Source organism: Manihot esculenta, chromosome 14 (genome assembly GCF_001659605.2).
Source record: "Manihot esculenta cultivar AM560-2 chromosome 14, M.esculenta_v8, whole genome shotgun sequence".
Lineage (NCBI taxonomy): Eukaryota > Viridiplantae > Streptophyta > Magnoliopsida > Malpighiales > Euphorbiaceae > Manihot > Manihot esculenta.
The window spans coordinates 7,138,437-7,161,669 of NC_035174.2; the positions used below are offsets into that span (position 1 = coordinate 7,138,437).

The window sequence follows — 23,233 nt, forward strand, 5'->3', positions numbered from 1 at the left end:
ACACTTGAAAAGTATTTTTGCCAAATTATCTTATGCATGAATTTGATTTTGAATGATTGTAAATTTTTGTTAGACTCTAAAACTGATATTTATGTTAGGTGGATTCGATATTACTCTAGCAAAACAGATGGATTCGATATTACTCTAACAGCTCATACTTTGATCAGCTCATATTTTAACTAAATAATTTATTAGATATAATTGTCATTCCATTTGAAATGATATTTTTTTTATTTAATAAAATTTTATTAATATAATTAATAATTTTCCTTTAAAAAATATATATATATCAATTACTTATAAGTTAATTTGAGTCGAGTTTTTGCAAAGGTCAAAATCTAGCAGGTGGTAGACCCGCCTCTCTAAGATGCACGTGACACTGTATTTGAAGGTAGCTCTTCAAAATCTAGCAGGTGGATTCTCCGCCTCTCTAAAATCTAGCAGGTCTGCTCCATGTTAGTACCGAATTTGAAGAGCTACCTTCCTATATTCAGAGATCAAAGATGCAGACTTTTGATTTTTTTTTTTTTTTTTTTTTGGGAAAGGATTGAAAATAAATGCTCTAGCTGGAAAAGAAAAATTGCTTTCCAAAGGAGGTAGGGAGGTTTTTTTCAAAGCCATTTCATCTATTATTCCGGTTTATACTATGTCATGGTTTTGGCTACCTTCTTCTTTGTGCTCAAAGATCAACAGTGTTGTTGCAAATTTTTGGTGGGAGCATAAGCAAACTGAGAAAAAGTTACACTGGGTGGCATGGTCTAAATTGTGTAATACCAAAAGTGAAGGGGGCTTAGGTTTTAAAGATATGGAGAGTTTCAATCGAGCTCTTATCGCAAAGCAAGGCTGGAGAATCTTATCACAACATATTCTCTTTTAGCTCGAGTGCTCAAAGGGAAGTATTTCCCAAATTCCTCTTTTCTACAAGCAGTTCAAGGGAAAAGAGCGTCATGGGGATGACAGAATATATGGGGTAGAGAGGTTCTGCAGGCAGGTCCACGATGGTAGGTTGGCAATAGAGAAAATATTTTCTGTGAAGAGGATATTTGGGTTCCTCGTATTTTCCCTAGACAATTGTTGGTGAATGATAATCATGATGAACGGATCACCTTGTGTTTCTCAACTCATCAATTCAGTGACTCATACATGGGATGTAGACACTCTGATTCGGAATTTTGACAGGCGCGAGGTAAATTAGATTTTATCTATCCCTCTTAGCATCTTTAATAGAGAGGATCAGCTTGTTTGGCATTTTGAGAAGGGTGCTGATTATTCAGTTCGATCTTGTTACCAAGTGGCAAAAAGGCTAGGAACAGGAAGACCATTCGCTTCAAATGGGGTTATTGAATCAAGCTCTGTAGCTCCTTCTAGCTCTAGAATCTTTTGGATTCGACTTTGGAAGATTAATTTTCCAAGTAAAATTAAAATTTTCATCTAGTTATTATGCTTGGAGCGTCTCCTATGCAATGAAGCTTTACACAATAGGTTGGCTCATTTCAATCCTGAATGTCCTTTTTGTGGAGATAATGAATATGTTGATCATTTGTTCTTTCTCTGTCCACATGCGATTGTAGTCTGGTTTATCTCCCCCTTGAGCCTTCGATCTACCATTTTAACAGGTGCTACTATAATAAAGAAATGGATTAGGGTCTGCGATACGCTATGTCATGAGCAGGAGAAGCAAGAGTTAATCCAACTTTTTGCTTTTCTTCTTTGGCACATTTGGAAGGATCGAAATGACTACATTTTTAAACATTCCAACAAGACAACAGGCCTTTCAGCAGCAATGGCGGTTAAGGCTTGGGAGGAATTTCGGGACACTAAAGAGCCAACGCCCTTTTGCTCTGTTCCTAATAATCAGTCCCCTTCTTCTTGGCAACCTCCCCCAGTGGGTTTCTTAAAGCTGAATTTTGATGGACGTACGAAACAAGGTGGGTACTACTGCAGTTATTTTAAGAGATCATAATGGGAGAATTCCCGACCGGTGCTATCATTTGTAGAGGTTTTTTTACATGCTCTTTTTAAAAGTATTGCATGTCTAGAAGCTCTCATTTTAGAGAGGAATAAATGTTTATCCAAAATTATATTGGAAGATGAATTGCTAATGGTTGTCGAAGGATGTAAAGATTTGCCATCCTCAGTTGAGATTCAAGATATCGTGGGGCATTAGTCATGAAGGTATTAATCAAGCTCCTTTTTTTTTTAGCTATAAGCCATTGATTTAGCTCCTTCTATCTCTGAGGAGACGAAGATGAATACTGAATAGAGGATCCAAATCTTGGTTGTCAATCCAGATCCTTTTCTGTATTATTGTGATTATTGCTATTGTTATTTGAGCTTTAATTTCTCAAGACAATGAAAACAATCACCTGTACTTGAACATCGATGATCACGATGATTTTTGGTTCAAAAGGCTACATCTTTTTGAAGAAGAAAACAAAACAAACACTCAGGAGAGACTGTTTACTGTTTAATTTGGTCCGTGCCTCATTTCTTTAACTTCTTCTTCATATTCTACAATCTAGAATATTGGAATTTTCTGCTGCTTCTGTATTATTTTGTTTTAGTGAATCCACACGTCGCCTTCTTCTTCTTCTTCTTCTTTTTTTTTTTTAATTTTTTTTTTGGCATTTTATTTTTTCTTCCTCAGTAGGCTCCATTTTGTTTAAGGTAAACAAATTGATCTTTAAAATCCTTTTTAATTTGAATTCTACTCATTTTGAATTAATAATATATTTTAAATTTAAAATTAAATAATTATAATTATATATATATAAAAAACTTACCTCATAAAACGGTGAAATATGAGTTTTTAAAATTTTACCTCATAATTTTAATGTTTACTTAGATATTTTTACTATGTATAATAATTTTATTATTTATTTAAATTAATAAAAAATTTAAATTTTAGAATAAATATGAATACTAAAAAATCAAACTTTGAAGATCGCTATCCTATAATTTTAATAAGAATTATTAAATATTAAAATATATTATTATTTAAATACTATATAATGATAAAATGAGATAAAAAATAACTGATAATAAATTTTAGATTTGATTGGTAGATCATGTTAAAATATAAAACAATTTATAAAAGTTCAAATACTAAAATTTATTGTTAATTCAAATATTAAAAATTCTGAATGAAAGTAAATATGTTAGGGCTAAGTGCTGGGAGAGTTGTCCTTTTTTGTGATATTTGCTAGTTAAGGTAGAAAAGAGGAACCTTTGCTTTGAGATCTACTCATAACTGGTATAGAGTATTTAAGAACCCTAGGATGAGTGCCAAATTCATTGCCAGTTATTTTTAAGACAAGAATATATCAAAGACAAGACACTAAGGCAACAGAGATTAAGCACTTTGTTAAGAAAGAGCTAAAAGTTTGCGTATCTAATTACTCTAAATGCAAGAGAGCTAGAGTTGTCATCTGCAACAGAGAAGTTTGGTCTCTCTTTTATCAACAATCAAGAAACTCAGTCTCCTACCATAGGTGGATTCCAGGAGCTTCGTTAAGCGTTAGCTTGGGACTGTTTTTAGGTCCCTCGGATTTATATCGTAACCCAGGATTAATTTTGGCAAGTTATATCGCAGGTTGTGGTTGCTCTACTCTCTGTGGTTGGGGTTTCTGCGTTCTTTGATGCGAATTTTATCTCCATCTCGCAGAAAACAAACCAAACTTCACCAGCCCTTTTCTGTGCTTCCAATATGAGTTGCAACTTTTTGATCTCTCACATTTTTTAACCATTCAAATTAGCGCTTAGCATTCGATGAAGTCTGGACATTAACCATTCGTTCTATTCTTTATCAATGCATTAAAACCAACAGAAGAAACAAAGATGCCAATTGCAGAACCCAACCAGTTAACAACACACAGGAGCATTTCCATTTAACTAGAAGTAATAAGACAGGGATCATTTGATGCTGCTGCTAATATATTCATCTTCCACGTGAGCCTACCTATGGAGTTTAGTATTCTAGCAGGGAGAAGGAAAGAAAGAGATCTCCTTTACAAAATTATAGAAGCTTTTATGAAAGATTACATGATTTCATCAAAACACATTTCCATGTTTACGTAAGCTCTCCTGAAATGCCCCAGGAGGGGAAAACGAAAAAAACAAGGATGCACAATAATATTCTTGTGGAAAGTTGCAAATATAAATATAAAAAAACCTGAACTTCTAATGCCTTGATGCCCCTCATTTGTACGGTCAAAAAATCATCTATGTAGCCTCGTTGCCCTATGATCAAGTAGAAACAGAACTACCCCTCCCCCCACCCTGACGCCCTCCCCTTCTGCTTCCATTCGGATTAGTCCGCTGGTAATCACCATTGCTGCGCCCAGCTGAACCCTTGGGTCGCACTGAAAATTCAACTTGGTTTCTGAATTCATTTCTGCCATAACCACGACCGCCACCAAAGTTCCCCCGGTTCTTGAAACTGTCATTCCTAAACCCACCTCTTCCTGAAGAATACCTCCCCCTCCCACCGCTGCCAACTGCAAAGACCAGTAGCATTTCACTTGCCATCATAAGGTTACAAGCATAAACGTGTATGCTTCAAGATATCAACATAATAGCTCATTAAATAAAAGCAGAAAATATCAACCAATGAAACATAAATTTAAGTTACCTCGGGTGTTGGTTTTCTTTTCCTCAACAATAGCTTGACAATCCCCAATATTGATAGGTGAAGCCTGAAATTGGTTTTTGAAATAATATTTATTCCATGAGAAACTTTCATAAGGTTATCATCTATAAAATCCAACCGAAATTCTTCCCAAATCTAGCAACAATGACCTTATGCAAACAAAATGACTGCAAGTGATTTCACTGACAAACTTGAAGTTTAGTAGTATACTAAAATCAGTAATAAATTCAAAATTTAGGAGTGAAATTAAGCCACATTTTGGCCTTCGTGTGGCTATGAGTTATTTCTTTTTTAGCATTGCTGGGAAAAGAAGCATGAAAATTCATCAAATGGAATTTCAAACCTAAAACTGCCCCAAGTTTGATATTTATTATTCACTTTAAGGAAAAAAAGAAAATGAAAGGCTTCTCCCATGCATATACATGTGTGTATGTGCGTATGCAAGTCAAGACAAGTTCTCTAAAATGGTAGTCACAGAAGAAATCCTGAGCCCTTTTAAAGTATTGTTACACTTTATTATAAAGGGAAAAGGAAAATCTACCATGATACCATCCTCTCATGCATATGCTACAAACTCACACTTGATAGGGAAAATATCAAATCTGGGCACAAAATCTTGCTAAGCCATTGGATAAACCAAAATGCCACATAACAAAAAAGAAGCATGCTTATTCAGCAAAGCAAAACAAGAGTTAGGCAGTACCTCAAGTGCACTTTGCATGGAACTCCATGTTTCAAATTCAACAAAGCCAAAACAGAATCCTTGCTGCATGCCAGTAGAAATAACCATACAAAGTATATGAATAATTGCTATGAAAAAGAATAAATTCACATGCAAATCAGACCTTATTACTTCTAACTTGGATGCCACCTCGCTTTATTGGCCCAAATTTTTTAAACACCTCATCAAGTTGCACAGCTGTTGCATTAAAAGGTAAATTCCGCACATATATAGAATGACCTTCAGCTGTAACAAGCACAAAATAAAAGAAAAACAGGTTATGGAAGTATAATGAAAGGCAACAGAGCATCTCCCACACAAGATATGAGATTTTAAAAAATCACTATCCTTGGCCTTCCCAATAGGCAGCTCCCACCCCACCCACCACCAAGGTTTGACCTAGGTCTTCACCCTTGTAAAGGGCATTGCCATCAGGATATCCCCTTAGGGATGATCAGTCAGGTGAATGCCCTGCATTCAGATCATTACTAAAATCTGACTATTTGCAGTCAAAATAGAAATGGATCAATTTAAAGTTTTACATGCACATCTTTAATACAACCAAATGTTCTCAAAATTAGAAATCTACCAAGTATAGACATACATACCTTCTTCATGAACATCACTGCTTTCAGGAACACCAACACTAGTGGGAGCAACAGCCTCTGGAGCATAAGCAGGTTTTGTGGAGTTAAGGGATTGTTTTTCTGAGTTTGCAGGTGCCCCCTTTGAATTAGGAGCAACATACACTGAACTGGGCACTGTACCCTTCATTACTTTCACCTACACATTATCCAACAAAATAATGTCAAAATAGGTAAAAGAAATGGACCATACCTTTCAACAGAAATAACTACACAAGTCATCTCACAATTGAAGCATATGATTTCTTTGGAGCATCTTCAAGGGCTGCAGGAGCTGCATCACCACTCGTGAGAATTTCACTATGATTTGAACCAGTTTGGTGTTCAACAACCTCTTCTTTAATCACTGATCCTTCCTCTTTATCAGAAGGATCAAAAATTTCTGCACCATTATTAAGATCTTCCTCTTCCAATGAAGTAGCAGGGTCCACTGTAAGATGATCAGTATACTGAGTCGTATCTGGAGCAAAAATAAAGCAATTTCAACATTTGCAGATCTCATTACAATAAAATGCAGAAAGAAGGAAACAATAAAGAAATCATACCAACCTGCTTCTGAAATATCACCCCAACCTGGTTGTGTTGTTGAGGTTATAGGCACAGCATTTTCATTGACACTGTTACTCAAGACAGGATCATTTGGTAATGGTTCATTCTCTTCAACAAACCTAAATACATCATTCAACACAAAGTAGCCTTTGTCTTGTGGAGCAAGGAAAAATGTTTGAGAGAATTTCTTCTTCACATTGTCCTTCCCAGTTAAGCAACCTGTAACAAGAACAATCACCCCTTTCTCATAAGACTCCTGCGCATCTGCATTTTTTATCTCAGCTGTGCAGTCTTCATAATTCAAGGAAAGAATCTTGTCATTGATTGCCTGCTCCATGATAAACAGAGTGAAATACCACCCATCTAAACAAGATCCAAATTTGAAAATGCAAGAACAACTCATCATAATTTAATCACTGACGGAACAGCACATATTAACAGGTTTGCAAGGCAAGTTCCTTATGAAGATCATAAATCTCCATCCAAAGTTCACAATGCTAAATACATCATGGTTGGCCATTGAAATCTCCACCAACATTGTGATTCTTGCTCACATTTCATAAGATAAGCTAATTACCATGCACATTTCATAATTTAAACAAAATAGAATGCAGGAAAAAAAATCAATGAGATTTTAAAATTTTACTTGAGGCAAAAGTAAGGTTACAATATTGGGAGTAATTCACGAGAAAACAATCTTTCACATACTCTTTCACAATCATTTTTTTTAATAGATGGGTAGAAAAGTAATAAGAGTGAATAGTACACGCAGTTACATTCTCACATGTGAAGGTTCATAGACATAATTATTAAAAGAGGTGTGCAACCAGAAAAAACTGAAGCGACCAATGAGTTATATTTTTGCGACAAAAACACAACTATTATTGATGAGATGAATGACACTCTTTAATTAAAACAAATGTTCTTCACATCTTTAGGAAATAAAATTGCACATGGCTAACTGGTGTTTGATTTTGTGAAAAGCATGCATGAACTATTGTCTAGCCATGACAAATGGCGTATTTCCTTGCCTTTGATATTTGGATGACATGCTATGCAGCTTAACTTGCTCATTAATATTTCTGAGCAAATATAAATTTCATCATAGAGACTCCCGAAGCATCACGAGGCTTCTGCTCATAAATTAGCCATTTCCATAAAAGGGACAATGATAAAAGGAAAGCAATCAATCATTTTCTTAAAAATTTTCCTCTGATCTAGCCATTAAGCTTTGTATCTCCATTTTAAAAAATCCATCAAAATTTCACAGCTTAATGTCCATCGCATATTAGACAGCTCCTATATATTAGTTGAATGACCTAAACATTGTTAGCTGTCAGAAGGCATCAGTAAGAGGCTGCAAATAATCCAAAACATGCTCCACCTAGTGAAAGATATGGAATTAACACAAAAAATACAACACATATGTTGATGTCAAAGTGAATTTGCGTCCTAGTCTAGTCGCTTTCAACTAATACCCAATCCATGAAAACTAATGGGTGTTAGGTCTTAGGTTTAAATATACTTAGGTTTGAGTCCCTCTATCCACTAAATCATTATAAAATTATGTGGGGGTGGGATAAGGAAAATATTGAAGGGCTACCTCCATTTTAAAATATCAAGCCCTCTAGGCCTTCCATTTTAAACTCTCAAAGAAATGTGTTCGTAATTGAGATATTAAAAAAAGAAAAACTCACTTGCATGGTTGTAACCGTTGTCATAGTACCATCAGCATCTGGTCGGCTCAGCAAACTTGAATCCTGATAAAATTTATGAACCAGTCCAGGGGATTGGTGTAAAATATGGTAATACTGCTCCACAAAGGCATTGCCAACAACTTCAGCACTTGGAGCAGGGGCAGGAGTTGTTTCCTGCATTGCCATCTATTTATAAAATCCAGTGCAAACATTCAGTAAGTGAAGTATGCAAATGAACTAATCAACATAAAGATAATTCAAAAGGATCTAACCCTCAAGGAAAAAAAACAAACACAAAAGAAATTTGAAGTTACTTGACTAAATAAAATAACTCAAATACTCAATTAGCAATCAAAAGGCACATTCAAAAAGAGCCTCAAACAAGAAAATTTAGGAAAGAAAGATAGCGATAAACTAGTTGGGAAAAGATCTCGGATTTTCAAATTAAGCTCAAACTTCAGATAATCTTCTCTCACTGTGGCCGAGCTATACATACAACACAGAGTTTACACCATTCAAAGTGCCTAATTCTTTAGTAATAAAAGTATGCTTATCCCTACAGCTTATGAAGCAAAAGAGCAGGAGCGAGAGGTAAAAGCAAATGTAGCAATAGTAATAACAGATTTAGTAGAATGAGAGTGCCAGAGTTATGAGCCATATTTGCTAATTTACTACCTCAAGCTCCAAAAACGAAAACTAACCAAGTGAAACCAAGCAAAACCCAATATGAGATTAGAAACCAAAAGACCAAAAGGAAATCTAACAGAAAGGGGGAAAAGCCAAAAAGAGCTCATGAGACCCAGGTTCAAATACAATCATATAGGATATTAGAGCAAAATTCAGAACAGCTCGGCACATGCACTACAGAAAGCTATAAAATAGAGACATGAAGATTGAAATGCAAAGTCTCAAATCCAAAGAACAATAAACTATTAATAACAAAAAAATAAATAAAAAAGGAACAGTAGGTGCAAAATTATGAAAGCAATCAACCTAGAAGAACACAGATATGAAACACGGATCGATCAGATCAAAGTAAAGTAATGAAAAAAAAAAATTAAAAGTACCTGATTGATTGTGTTCGATTTGGGCTTTGGAGAGAGTGAGATCTGTTAAGAGGATGAAGAAGAAGAATAAAAGAATAAAGAGAAAGAAGAAGAGAGAAAGTAAGCGTACGAATCAAGGGAAGGGAAAGCAACGGAAAGGAAAGGACGGAGCAAAGATACTCTCTGTGTTTATGCGTGTGAGCGAGAGAGAGAGAGAGAGAGTTGTGTGATGCATTATTTAATTAATTTCTTTTTTTAACCAATTTTTCTTTTTTAAAAATAAAAGAATTTAATTTTTTAATATAAAAAGTTTATTTTAGAATTATATATAATTTTACAAAAATTCAAAAAAGTGTCTGTTTTATTAAAATATTCAAGTATTGCAAAAGTCAAATATATTTATTATTTTTAGTGTTTATTATATTTTAAGATTAAAAAAAATGTAAACCACTTGAATTGAAAAAAAGAAGATTCTTGATTTAATTAATAATTCTTTTTTTAAAAAAATAAAGGGGAGCGGAAGAAGTGTTGTGACATTGAGCAAGAGACAATATTTAACATTGACTAAATGTATTTGTGTTTTTATATTAAAAGCAAAGCAAAAGCATATCATTTTGCAATTATGAATTATATTTTCATTATTTTTTATGCTAAAGAGAATGAAGTAAATAATGAGACGTTTAAAATAAATTCATTTCACTATTTGATGTTGTGAGATTTATAAAACAGGATTTATAAAGATTATATAAGGTTGGTTTGAGAATAAAATGTTTCTCTTTTATCATTTTCTTTTTCTTTGCTAGTGACATGTTTAATCGTTTAATCTGTTATAGTGTCGTTTGTCTTTATCACTTAAATATGTACGTACGATCTGTCAGGACTTCTCTCCATATCAGGCGCCCATTTTATTTATCCGATATACATGCGAACAGCGCTGCGAGGTAATTTGACCTGCTCTCCTATATCTTGTAACATCACTGGGCTAGATTTCTTTCAGATGAGTCTGCTCGAGTGGCCTATTCAACCTAATTCTCATCACCGGACTGAAACTCGTCACGTGGAGCTGGCATGCTTTGAGATGGGTCTGATTGGTCTCGGACCTGTGCTCTCCTCCTTCTAGGCTTGACCTGGCCTTTATATGTAGAAAATTCGACTGTTATCATTATTGATTGGCATGATTAAAGAAAAAAAATTCAATTAAATTTTTAAAAAATGATGTATGTTTAATTATTTTAAAAATAAAAAATTAAACTCTTTTATTGCTAATAAAAAATATTAGAAAATAAATTAACTAAATTAAAAAAAATATTGCAAAATTAAGTATAAGGTTGATATAATTATATTTTGAATGAATCGTGTCTAAATTAAATATGGTTACATATAATAATTTTAATTGTTTTTGTCATTTGAAACTATGAAAAATTTTATCTTTGTTTTAATACAAGTTTTTAGGTCATAACCTGATGAAATCCAGATGAAATCTTGCTTGGATTTCGAATGGTGGGTCCATTTGTTGGGAGTGAGAGTACATATATCAAGTATAATTTATTTTACAATAAAATAGTTTAATAATTTTTTGTAAAATTTTAATTTTTTAAATTAAAAGGATAAAATTTTTTATTTTAAATAAAATAATTATTAAAAAATACATTAAATTCAACTTTTACAAAATAATTAATTATAAAATACAGTGAATTACATATATGTTTTATTATATTTAATGGTTAATGTGTATTAAATATATATAATAATTCTTATATATTAATAAACTTAAATTTATATATAATTAAACTGTATTTTTTTATTTACATGCTTAATTTTTATTACTAATTTTCGTTTATTTTAATTTTAAGAGAAACCGAACATTTGAATCTTGGATTTGGAAGTGGGCGCATACTAAAACACATGGGCTTGAGTGGAGCTCCATTCTGAATCTGGGCCAGTCCATGAAGTCAGCAGGCCTAATTATTACAACATAATAAGGTTTAAATTTTCCACGCATGCAATATATAATTTAGCTGATATATATATAATTGATAGTGGCCGTTGATTGCATAGCAAATCATAACCGGTAGTTTATAGTTAATTTTAATTAATTAATATATATTAAATATTTAATAAATTATATCTAAATGTTACTGTTTAGATATAAAATTATTAATTAAGAATATTTATTAATTTATTTTTTTATTAATTAATTTATTATTCAATATATATATAATAATTAAAAATACATTTTTTATATGAATATAAATAGTATTTATAGTATAAGGATGAATATTATGATTAGTTTAATTATTGTTTATAATATTTTACATTTATATAATGTGTTATTATTTTTAAATGATTTATTAATGTAAATTTTTTTAAAAAATAGTCTAAATGAAAAATAATATTAAATCAGGTACCAATCGGAATAAATAAAAAATATAACTATAATTGTAATTATAAATTTAACTTCATAATAAGTATATTCAAGTAAAGGTGAGAGATTTTAAATTTTATTTTTATAACTTTTAATTTTTATTTAAAAAAAAAAAAAATATATATATATATATATATATATATATATATATATATATATATAACTATAACATATCACTTATCATTTATTATTTTAAATTTTTTAAATATTTATCGATTATACATCGAACCAAATACTCTTAAATTGTTTGGAGAGCAACTAAATGCCTCGGAAAATCTTGATGTCAGCATGAAAAAGCTGAATATGATATTTAGCTATAAGATTTTTTTTTTTAAAGCTATAAGATTAATTTGATAATGAGTTCTATAATTATTAAAATATTTAAATTTAAATTTGTGCGCATATTATATATATTTTAATCGATTTAGTATAATTTTTAATATAAATATTTAATTTAAATATTACAAATAATCAAATAATTTATTTTTAATATGATTTTAATTTTATATAAAATGTACATAAAATGTGAATAATATCGTGCATGTGCAAAAAATTAATTCATTAATTTTCTTATTTTTCCATAATTCACTTATTATCTCTGTCTGTGCTATAAATTTAGATATTACAGAAATACAAACCAACAGATCACTTTTTCTAAGTAATTATTAACTATTTTTTATTTTATTGTTTGAAAAGTATAATAATTAATGATTAATTAATTAAATTTAGAAATATAATAAATATTTTTTTTATTCAATAGAATGGAAGTGTTAGAAAATCGTAACTGTTGCTAGCCTTTTATTATTATTATTGTGCAATAATTATCTTAATAAAATTTTAAACTTAACTTTTTACAAAAATTTAAATTATCTATTTAATTTAACTTTTCATAAGAAATGTGATTAAGGAGACATGAAGGTTGGTGGCAGTAGCTGAGTAGTGAATGCAGAAGCAGATGTTGATTGGCTTAATATCGTTTCTACTCCAATTGGCCATTTCTACTTATCAATGGACCACCAGAGAAATACACTTCTCTCCTGGATCTGATTAATACCACCTGCCGGCCAGCCGACGTACGCCGAGGCCTTCAATGCTTATTAGTTAACTTCGGCATCAACGACTTTTAGCCATATTATATTCAATTATTTTCTTCTCTAAAATAATAGGACCCAAGCAATTAAAACCCATTTATTAATTGAATTTCACACAATTTAATTTAATCTAATAGTTAAAGCATATTAATAATTTCGAGAGGGAGGAACGTAGGGCAAGGGTTGAGCCTTGTGGTCACAAGGAGAGGAGAGGTTTAAAACATTTGAATTATTGAAAGAGCACACACAGCATTTATATTTGGTACATTTTCTAGGGTTTTGGCGTTGTCACTTTCATGGGCATAATAACTGCATGAATGATCAGAGAAAGAGACATAAAGACCAAGGTAAAATTATTAAATAAAAGAAATGGAAGTAAAGGTTATTTTAGATGCTTCTCTTGATTTGGCAATCTCTTGTCTCCTTCGAGTTCTTCATGCTTCTCTCACAATTCTTCTACCCACAGACAATCAGAATGTGAACAGATCTCTGATACAGTTTATAAATTGGTCATCATGATGATGATGGCTGATATCATTTATCTACGTCTGTGATTGTGATAGTAATTTACTGTAGGCCTTTCAAGATTGTCCTAGCTCATTGCATTCATCTCCAACATTGATTGTGCATTTGTACTACAAGAATTAGGTTAATTAATTATTGGGTTAACAAAATGGAAGATTACCCCAAATTTCAGCTTCATTCCATGCATATATTCCGCAAGAAACTTTAGCTTAACAGTAATATATTCGTCTTCAAAGCTATGAGATTTTCATAGAATATTATAATTCAGCTGGTCTTTGATAAAGCTTCAGTACAAACAGAAACTTAATGATGCTCAGAGTCAAATGCCTTGAAAGAGGTGTTATATTATCTTCAGACTGTTCAGTCACTTTCAATTCACTAATGTAGAGGGGCAGTTAGCAAAATTAACATAGACAATCAGAGTTGGAGATAAAGGGGATGTAAAGTTGATATGCAAGTCAGAGTTGAGAAATAATTAGTTGTCCTCAATTGCCATATGGATTTTTCTTGTATGATGTGGTTCGAAAACCAATAGGTCTTGGGAGGTTCCCTCGTCAAACATACACGATGTCTTAGGAATTAACAGATTTCATATAAGCTTATTATTATTATTATTAGTTTAATAACCGATTTATCTAAAAATTACTACATGAAAAAGTACTTTTTCAAAAACCCTGAGTTAGAAAATACGTTATCATCATAAATAAAAAAAATCAGTAATCAAATTAATTTATCTAAAAATTTATACAGAGATAAAAATTTAATTTAAAAAAATCTGGAGACCTATATAAATTCAAGGCTCTATTTTCAGAATTTGTGGTGTCAAATGCAGCCGGTGTATATAATTATAATGTTCAATAATGGATAACTCATTCCCCTTGATACAAATAAAATCAGTTTACATAAAATATAATAAAATAAATTATGGAATCATTAATAAAAAATTACATTATCATCCATATGTTAAATTTTCATATTTATTGAAAAAATAGTAATTACCAAGTATTTTTTTTATAGGCATTTCCCTAATATTTATATAAAGTTAAAATATTACACATCAAAATTTTACGTCATATCAATATAAATATATATACACTCATGAATTTCGCTCGATAACAATTATATTAAAATAAAATTTAGAAGGCTTAAATTTAATTCCCAATCCCTCATCCCATATATATATATTGATACAAATGTAATACCTTCATATTTATATATAGTAGAATATTTGATGTGACAAAATTTTGCACAATTCTTTATATATTTTTTACGCCACATCTTTTTATTTTCATTAATTTTTCTTATTTTATTAAATTTTTATATTTGCTTTTAAGATTCTTAATTTTTATTTTATTATTTAATATTTTTATTTAATTTTTAGTGTTTATATAAACTAAAACAAATTAAGGAATTAAGAAAATATTTTAAAGAGAAATTCTAAAAACTTTCGAAGGATTTTGTCGAAATAATAAAAATATAGAGTAACCTATGTTTTTTCTTCTTATCTCTATTTTCGTCTATACGAGAAAAATTGACCAAGACAAACAGTAAAGAACATAGGTTAGACCTCTATTTTTATAATCTAATCCGTATTTCGCTCTTTTCAGCATAATACACTCTATGTTTTTGCAAGAAAACTTAATTTTCTAAGTTTATCATAGGACTACAAAATAAAAGTCTCAATAGGATATAAATACATCATAATTGTTATATTGAATGAATTTTTGGCTCACTTTTGAAAACTCCTACATGGAAATCACAAGCGACTCAAAGAGAAAAATCTAGAAAGAAGAACTACATTTCTAAAATTTTCTTTTCTTCTCTTATTCTTTTATTTTATTGTTCAGAATTATTTTAAATTGGTTTTGAATAATTTTTTAATTGAATCTATTCTTGAATTATTGATCTATGAATATCTAAATTTCTTTATTAAGAAACTCGATATAACTTGAATTATTGATTCTTTTTAATGTATTTGAGTTAATTTTCTTTACGATATATCATTCCATTCTTAAAATTAATGCTTTTAAATACGTTTAGAATGCTTGAATGACTTTATTCTGACATTAATACCAGGAAATGTTTTAAATTAAATTGGAATTTGAATATTACATTAATATCAATTGAATCGAGTTGTAGCCTATAGGGATCCCATGCTCTTCTGTTAATTTTTATTGTTCTTTTTTTGTGCCCTAAAGCTCTTGATGTATAGCTGTTTGTAGTGTGAACTTATCCTTCTAAAGGTCTCTGATAAGAATTTGATCTAATGGACTTTAGCTTTGACAAAAAGAAATTATATAGAGAAGCATGCATTTATAGTAGCTTAAAACAATGAAACATTACAAATTTTTTTATATAACTAGAAGGTGAAGTGTTGATGTGATGATTGTTAGTAATAATGAGATGATACAATTAATTAAATAGATTTATATTTCTGGTTTAAGAAAAAAGAAGTATATATATGTTAATAATGACATTTTGTGCTAACTGCTGAGAATGTGTGGATGAAAATAATTGGATAGGGGAAGCAATTAGATTACTCAAAAGGACTATCCCACAAAAACAGTTCTCAAATCCTACTGAAAATTACATAAACTCATCTAACGAGGAGTCCATTTGCCAAAGTGGGTTTCTTCTGAACACTTAGAAATGGACTCTTCCTCCCCCTCCTCTACATTTTTATTTCTTGGAAAAAGGAAAAACTTTCATTTACATGTCCAAATTTCAGCAGATTGATGAAAATCCTAGCTTCAAAACCTGTACTTTCTTATTTATTTATTTATCTTTTGAATCGGATATATTCCCTTTATGTGGGAAGAAGCAACTCTTCATCAACTTATAGTGAAGAGATTAATGGCTGCCTGTAGATTGGGACCATTTTTTTTTTCTTTTAATTTACTGTGGGGAATCAGAACAATGTCTAAAACCCTTTCTCGTGATACCCACCAATTTTTTCTGCTTTCTTTCAGATAGAGCAAGAGATAACTGGATTTTCCCCCTTGTCTGTCATATAACTTGAAAAAAAAAAACCTAACAACCTGAAAAAGCAAAAGGGGAGATCACTGAACTAATTGCAGTAAAAAAAAAGCCTTGATTCAGTGCAGGTATATAAATTAAATTTCCAACATCAACTGTGAAAAAGAGGGATAGAAGGACATATATATGTTAGGGTTTTGAATTGCCCTGAAAAGCTGAATAGGGTTTAATTTCGAGGTGGGGTAAAAAGGGTTTACACAGTGTTAGGGTTTTTAACTTGTTTCGATGAGATGGAGATATAAAGAAGAGCTCAGCTTTTGACTGGTGAAAAATTAACTGCAACTACAGTACTCTATTAGACCTCAATTATTTTGGGATAGATTCCATTTTTGAGATAATTAAGGTAACCCAAAAGAAAAATCAATGTTTTCTCAGGTTTCTCCTTCTGCTTCTGATATTGTTTTCTTTATTAGCTAGGGTTTCTTTATCCTCTATTATTTTTCACCATTAATGAATATTGCTGCACCAGGGAATTTACTCCAGCTATTGAAGGGATGCTTTTACTGCTACATATGCAAATTAGATATAAAAATGGCTTATATGTAATGAAAAGCAAAAACCCTAATATGCTAAGCATCATGTTGATGATTTGAAGAAGAAGAAGAAGAAGAAACATGATTAAGAAAATGAGGTTGTGGGAGATTAAAGTTGAAGTTCTGCTGTGCAAATCTCACTGCCATATGTGAATGTGTGGTCCTTCACTCTGCTACTTCTAGACGCTTTAAAGAGCCTACATTGGTCCCTCATCCACATGGGCATGTAGCTACTGCTATATCTATCATCTAGTACAGTCGATCAAGCTACTGTAGCATACACCATAACTTTCTAAGCCACAGGCTATAATTTATCTAACTGATTTTCTCGTAACCCAATTCAAAACCTGTCTTAGTAATTTCATTTGCTTGTTTATAATTTTTTCATATCCTTAATTAAATTATATGGATTAACATAATTCTAGTTTTATAATTAATCTTTTGAGATCTTCTCGGTTGATCGGTATATTATGAAATGTATGCGTATTACTCATTATGACTGTCGATAATATTTAAGGTAAATTAACGACAGTAGACCGTCATAACTGGAAAAAAAAGCCAGAGTTAAACTAGATTTAATAAATATTATACTATATATAATAATACAGAAAAGTTAAGGTGATCCTGAAAATTTTGATGATTTATGGGTAATATAGTCCCAGAATTACATATATAATTAAACAGTAAAAAGATGCACATTGTCCGACACACGTAAAAAGGGGAATTAGAAACTTAGCTTTTGATTTATAGAGGCATGCATTATAAAGCTACCTAGTAGATGTCGATAAAGCATAAGCCCTCTTTTTCTAATACATGCTGGATGGTCCCCTGTCTGTGGAAACTTAACCCATGCATCCACCTTGTTTAGCTTTGAAAATTTTTACATGTAAACTACAAGGAAGACCGACCATTCTTCATTATTAGGCAGCTGATTGTTCAGTCTGTGGCATCAGCATTTTGATCATTTTTTTATTATTTTGTATTTTTGTTGTTAACTCCTAGTTGACGTGTCAACAACATATGGTCTCCAATGCACCTTAGCTTTATCCTTTTTCATCTCCCTCTGCTGTTAAATTCTGGCATCTTTAACTAATTTACTTTCCCAAAATTTCTAATATTAATTTCTTCAAAGGGTTATATTATATATGTTCTTTTCAAATGAATTTGATGTGAACTTGTGAGCAGGGCTTTCTTTATGTAATTGCCTTTTCTGGCTTCACCTACTGTTACTTTTCTTCCTTCAGATGAGTCAAGCTAAGCAAAATCTTTCAGTCTTGCAAGAAGCATAAGAATTTTCTCCCTGATGTAAGTTAAAGCTTGCATATGCTAACCAATTCCATGTATGTTTGATATTTTTGGAACTTATTGTTCTTCTAATTTTGATATTCTTGAATCGGATTCTTTAATTTTAGATTCATAGCTTAACCCTAACATGTTGGAATTCTAGTAGTTTGCAACAAAAAGCAAAAGTGATCTGATTTTATGAGCAAGTTCTTGCATGGAATATTGTTTCAATTTATATGAATCCGAATCAAGATTTATAGCTTATAGCTGATGGAGTTGTGTATGCAATTACAGGTTCAGTTTAGAATTTGCAACTCAATAATGAGAGATGCAATAAGATGAGTAGAAGTTCAAGAGAAAAAGATTTTCAAGCAAAGCAAGAGGTATGTGCAGCCGACGACAACAAATTCACCAAGGCAGTGCCATCTACTTCTTCAAGACAATGGTCTGCATTTAGGAACCCAAGAATTGTGCGAGTATCGCGTTCGTTTGGAGGAAAAGATAGGCATAGCAAGGTCTGCACTGTAAAGGGTTTAAGGGACAGGCGAATCAGGCTCTCTGTGCCCACAGCCGTTCAGTTATATGATCTTCAAGACAGGCTTGGCCTGAGTCAGCCTAGCAAGGTAATAGATTGGTTGATTGATGCCACTAAAGATGATATTGATAAGCTTCCACCTCTCGTGATGCCCCAAGGATTTGGCCAATTTGTTCATCCTCAGCATATGCTACTTTCTCATGAACCAAATTCATCTCTTGTACCTAATTTCTTTGATGCCAATTCAGCATCCTATAAGGATGGAGGATTTTACTCCTTAGGGATAAATATCAATAGCAGTCTTGATGAGAATCACCGAGAAACAGTGGCAAAATCTAAGTATTGGGAGGCAGCTGAAGCTTCAGCGAGATCAGGTAGAAGTAATGAAGTTGAAAGAATTGTTGAGAAAGGAAAATGGATTAAAACAAATGAACAAGAAAATCAAGGTGGGTTTAGCAATTACAATCCTCCTGAACAAGCCTCAGCACAAATGTTCTTTCCTCTAACCAGTAGTAGCCATTCTTCTTTACCTGGCTTACCAAACAATCCCTTGCCTTTCAACCCTTACTACCATTGGGATGCTTCAAATTTATCCTTATCTCATCAATTTCCAACCCCTGGATTTCAAACCCAAACAGAAACTTCCCTCAGTAACAATGTTCCATTGCCATCATCATCACAATCACCTTTCTCTTCTGCTTCTCAATTCTTTTTATGTCCGCAGGTGACAATGCCATCACTCTTCCCACAGTATCCTCCTTATGCAACCACCCACATAGAGAATGAATCCAGGGAAATCAACCATTTCCAGTTGTTGAGCTCAGGTTCACAACATATCCTGCCAAGTTCTCGTGCAACAAGCTTGCCAATGAAGAATCTCTCCTTGACTGTAAATCCTGGGTTTGCTCAGTCTCATCAAAGTAAAAATGTAAGGCAGCCTGATGAAGAAGACAATCCAGATTCATAATGCCTCTCCTTGGCTATAGTTCAATAATTCCAAGCAGACTATATATATTATAAATTTTCAGATTATGGGAATCTATTATCTCTATATTGATACACTAAAATTGAAAGTGGTGTCTCATTTCATCTCATTAAGGAATCGTCGTGGAAGCAAATATCAGCTAGGGAGTCAATGCTGGCCTCCATGATCAATTGTTTCCGTCTAAAACAAGTAAGAAACAAGATACTTCCTCCTGTGTTGGTTTGATTTATGTAAACAGACATGATTTGCAGAATGTGATGTGGAGAAGCTAAAGTTTGTAATATGGCAATTTTATACATTTTGTGTTTTTGGGTTTTAAATTTAGTTCTTGGAGTACATGAATGAGAATGTTAATTGTTGATTTGATGAATATTTATGTGCTTGATTTTAATTACAAATGAACTTAATTTCATCATAAACTTTAACTTATTAAATTTCAGTTTGTCTATCTTCTTTTCATTAAGGTTACTTGTGTCAGTACTGTTGGAAATTCAGCTCAAACCTTACATGATAACCGAACAACAATGCTCTAATCTATTTTTAAAATTTAAAATAGAATTTGGGAAGAAGAAAGTATGCTTATTTTTTCCTTTTGAAAAAAAAAAAAAATGTTTTCATCATAAGACTTAGTTGCTCCTACAGGATTTTTGGAGTCTGTTTATCTGTTCATGGAATACTCTTTTCCCTTTTTTACTTTGTTTTGCTCTTGAGAGATTTTAGGTTTTCTTGGTTATCTATTCAGTTGCTGTATTTTAGTATCATGAGTTACAAATCACTAGGTTGTATTTGCTTAATTTTTTAGTAAAAGGGTTTCTTAATTATGAAATAAAATCAAGATAATTAAGTGATTATATTTTTTAATTAGGTTAAGGACTTCTTAGTGAAACAAAATCAAATTAAAATTGTGATATTAATATTATTGATACTGATAAATTAAAATTGAACAATTATGTAAAAATATTCATTGATAAACTAAATGAATATCATCATCTAATATTCAAATTTACTATAAAGCCTGTCATGAAGACTCAAAATTTAAATGTCAGGCTGTGCATGTTGCTTAATCCTCTTCATCAGCATGCTAACTTTCTCCTTGAGTTCATTCTAATAAAATATTTTCTCCTTATCAAAAAAAAAAATCCTCCAATTTTCTAATTTATCCTGTGAGTTCAGAAGAAATATAAAAATTTAAGATAATTGTGCAAGAAATTGACAAAAAATTATTAGATGGATTAGAATCAAGATTAAAATGACTACTTGAAATTTGGAGAGAATTAACTCAGAAGTAAATAATTCTCAAAAAAAAAAAAAAGAATAAAATTTTATTGCAATTTCCGGTCTCTATTCTCACGTGAAATTATATTTTTATATATCATACTAATAACTATATTTTAATTTCTTATATATCAACCTAACAGTATTCATATGCTAAATTTAATGAAAAGGAAAGTAAAGTATGACAGGAAATCTGAGGAAGTCCCTAGAGTGTGCATGCTATTTTCGAGACTGGGTTAACACAATTTTCTCCTCAGACAAACAAAAAAAAAAAAAAATCTCAAACCCTACTTCAGGACTGTAATCCAACAAGTCCTTATATCTTGTATGTATGTTAAGAAAAATTATTAGAATTTAAGATCAAACTATATGATGATCATCTCCATTAAGTATAGTATGTAGAGATGAAAGATACAGCCACATGCTTTTGCGTGGAACTGTAGATTTCCCTACTTCTAGTGCAGTTCTTTCTCGGACAGAGTGCACTTTCATGCAAAATGAAGGTTCACTAATTCATTCTTTGTTGGATTTTGGTAATGAAAAATTAGTTTGAAGTTCTTTTTAGGACAAATATAAATACAATGCAAGAAAGCCATGGATGGAAGTGGAAGAATCGATACCCAGAAAAGGGAAAGAAAATTAGACACATGGATGAGATCGAATATGCAAATATGCTGTTATATAATATATATATATATGCATATGAAAAGGAAAGGTAGATAAGTTGCAGGAAGAAAAAGACTGAAAATGCAGCAGCAGATCACTCATCAACATGTACCAGTAGTCACTAGATCCAAGAAAAAAGATATTAAAGGACAAATTGCAAGTTGGGTCTTAAAGGAGGCCTGGCATCAAACAAAAGGTTGATTTATATATATGTATATATATATATTTATATGGGGGTGGTCCTGTACTTGTATGTATGTAAAATTAAGTGGTAAGGATAAAGGTGCAGGAGTTGAGTTGAGGAAGAAAAGGAAGAAATCATTATTCAAATTAAGAGTCGTATGTCGATCCCTGCGCACTTGGAAACCGGAAATTAAAGCAATCTCTGTCATCTTCTATGGCTGCCTGTTTAGGCGTGCTTGTGGATAGCTACTACTGAGATTTATGTATAGAATCAGTGGTCCTCTCCTCTGCATGCTGTGTTCTTATTTAGTAAAGGGACCATGCATTTCTCATGTCTCAATATTTTTTTCATATATTTTGTAGAGTGGGCGTGTTTATAAAAATATTTATTCTCAAAAATAAAAAATTATGTTTGGGTTAATTAGTTAAATAATTTTTGTGATTGATTATATGAGGTAGAATTTTAATTTAATTTTTTGATTTTTTTTTAATCTATAGCTTTTCTTTCCTTTTCTTTAAATCAAATTTCTTTAAAAATTTTTTTAATTTGTTACGTAGCCCAAGAAAATAATATTATCTAATACACCCAGATATGATGGTCATCTCTAATTAGGCATTTTAACATTGTAAAATCTATTATACACATTAATAAATATATTAAATTTTCATTATTTAATCCTAAATCATTAGTTTTTCAGTTATTTTGCTCTTTTAATGCTGAGAAAATTACATATTTGAGATTTTTGTAAAAGGAAAAGAACTTGTGCAATCTGGTAATGTTGGAGAAAAGAAGGCCCAAGAAGCCGCAACCGAGGCCCAGCAGAAGATGAAATCCAAAAAAGAAAAGCCCCCGGCGAGGATCGAACTCGCGACCTTTCGCTTACGAAGCGAACGCACTACCACTATGCTACGGAGGCTTGTTGATGTCATTCGTTCTAAGAATTATTTATTACGAAAAAAGACTGTGAGAGATAAAATAAATACAAATTTTCCGACGTATTTTTTGTGAAACTTGCAACTTATGTTTTTCTATTTCTAAAATTTATTTATTAATCCTTATAATTAAACAAGACGATTATTTACCTATGTATAAAATTATAAATGACATAAATGAAGTTTAACTATATTTCTTATGGTATGACTTTTTTTAGTTATAGGATTAAATAAGTGACTTTTAAAAATATAGGGACTATATATAAATTTTACTAATGTCCACCTCAGCATGATAAATCAAACCAATAATTTATTATAAAATCATTAAAATTTTGTAATTACCTATTTACCCATTAAAAATGGGTATCTGCATGCTCCAACGTTGATACTATATAATTTCTCATGTATCAAACAGACAGATATAACGCTTCTTTAAATGCACTTGCTTTCTGCTTCT

The 23,233-nt window shown here is 31.4% G+C and overlaps 2 protein-coding genes and 1 non-coding gene across 3 annotated transcripts; 1 reads left to right on the plus strand and 2 right to left on the minus strand.

Moving 5' to 3' along the window:
* Positions 1 to 4,006: 4,006 nt before the first annotated feature.
* LOC110600217 (nuclear transport factor 2) lies at positions 4,007 to 9,522 on the minus strand. Its single transcript, XM_021737009.2, has 9 exons — positions 9,327 to 9,522; positions 8,260 to 8,445; positions 6,563 to 6,890; positions 6,241 to 6,473; positions 5,978 to 6,152; positions 5,494 to 5,615; positions 5,352 to 5,414; positions 4,631 to 4,694; positions 4,007 to 4,496 (listed from the first exon to the last, which is right to left on the minus strand). Exons 2-9 carry the CDS (start codon positions 8,443 to 8,445, stop codon positions 4,246 to 4,248), a joined length of 1,422 nt encoding a protein of 473 aa, XP_021592701.1. The 5' UTR covers positions 9,327 to 9,522; the 3' UTR covers positions 4,007 to 4,245.
* Positions 9,523 to 17,911: 8,389 nt separating this feature from the next.
* On the plus strand, positions 17,912 to 20,089 carry LOC110631277 (transcription factor TCP17). The gene is made up of 2 exons (XM_021779048.2): positions 17,912 to 18,220; positions 18,494 to 20,089. Exon 2 carries the CDS (start codon positions 18,538 to 18,540, stop codon positions 19,699 to 19,701), a length of 1,164 nt encoding a protein of 387 aa, XP_021634740.1. The 5' UTR covers positions 17,912 to 18,220; positions 18,494 to 18,537; the 3' UTR covers positions 19,702 to 20,089.
* A 2,599-nt stretch (positions 20,090 to 22,688) lies between these two features.
* TRNAT-CGU lies at positions 22,689 to 22,760 on the minus strand. Its single transcript has one exon. It is a non-coding gene; the product is annotated as a tRNA-Thr (tRNA).
* Positions 22,761 to 23,233: the final 473 nt, after the last annotated feature.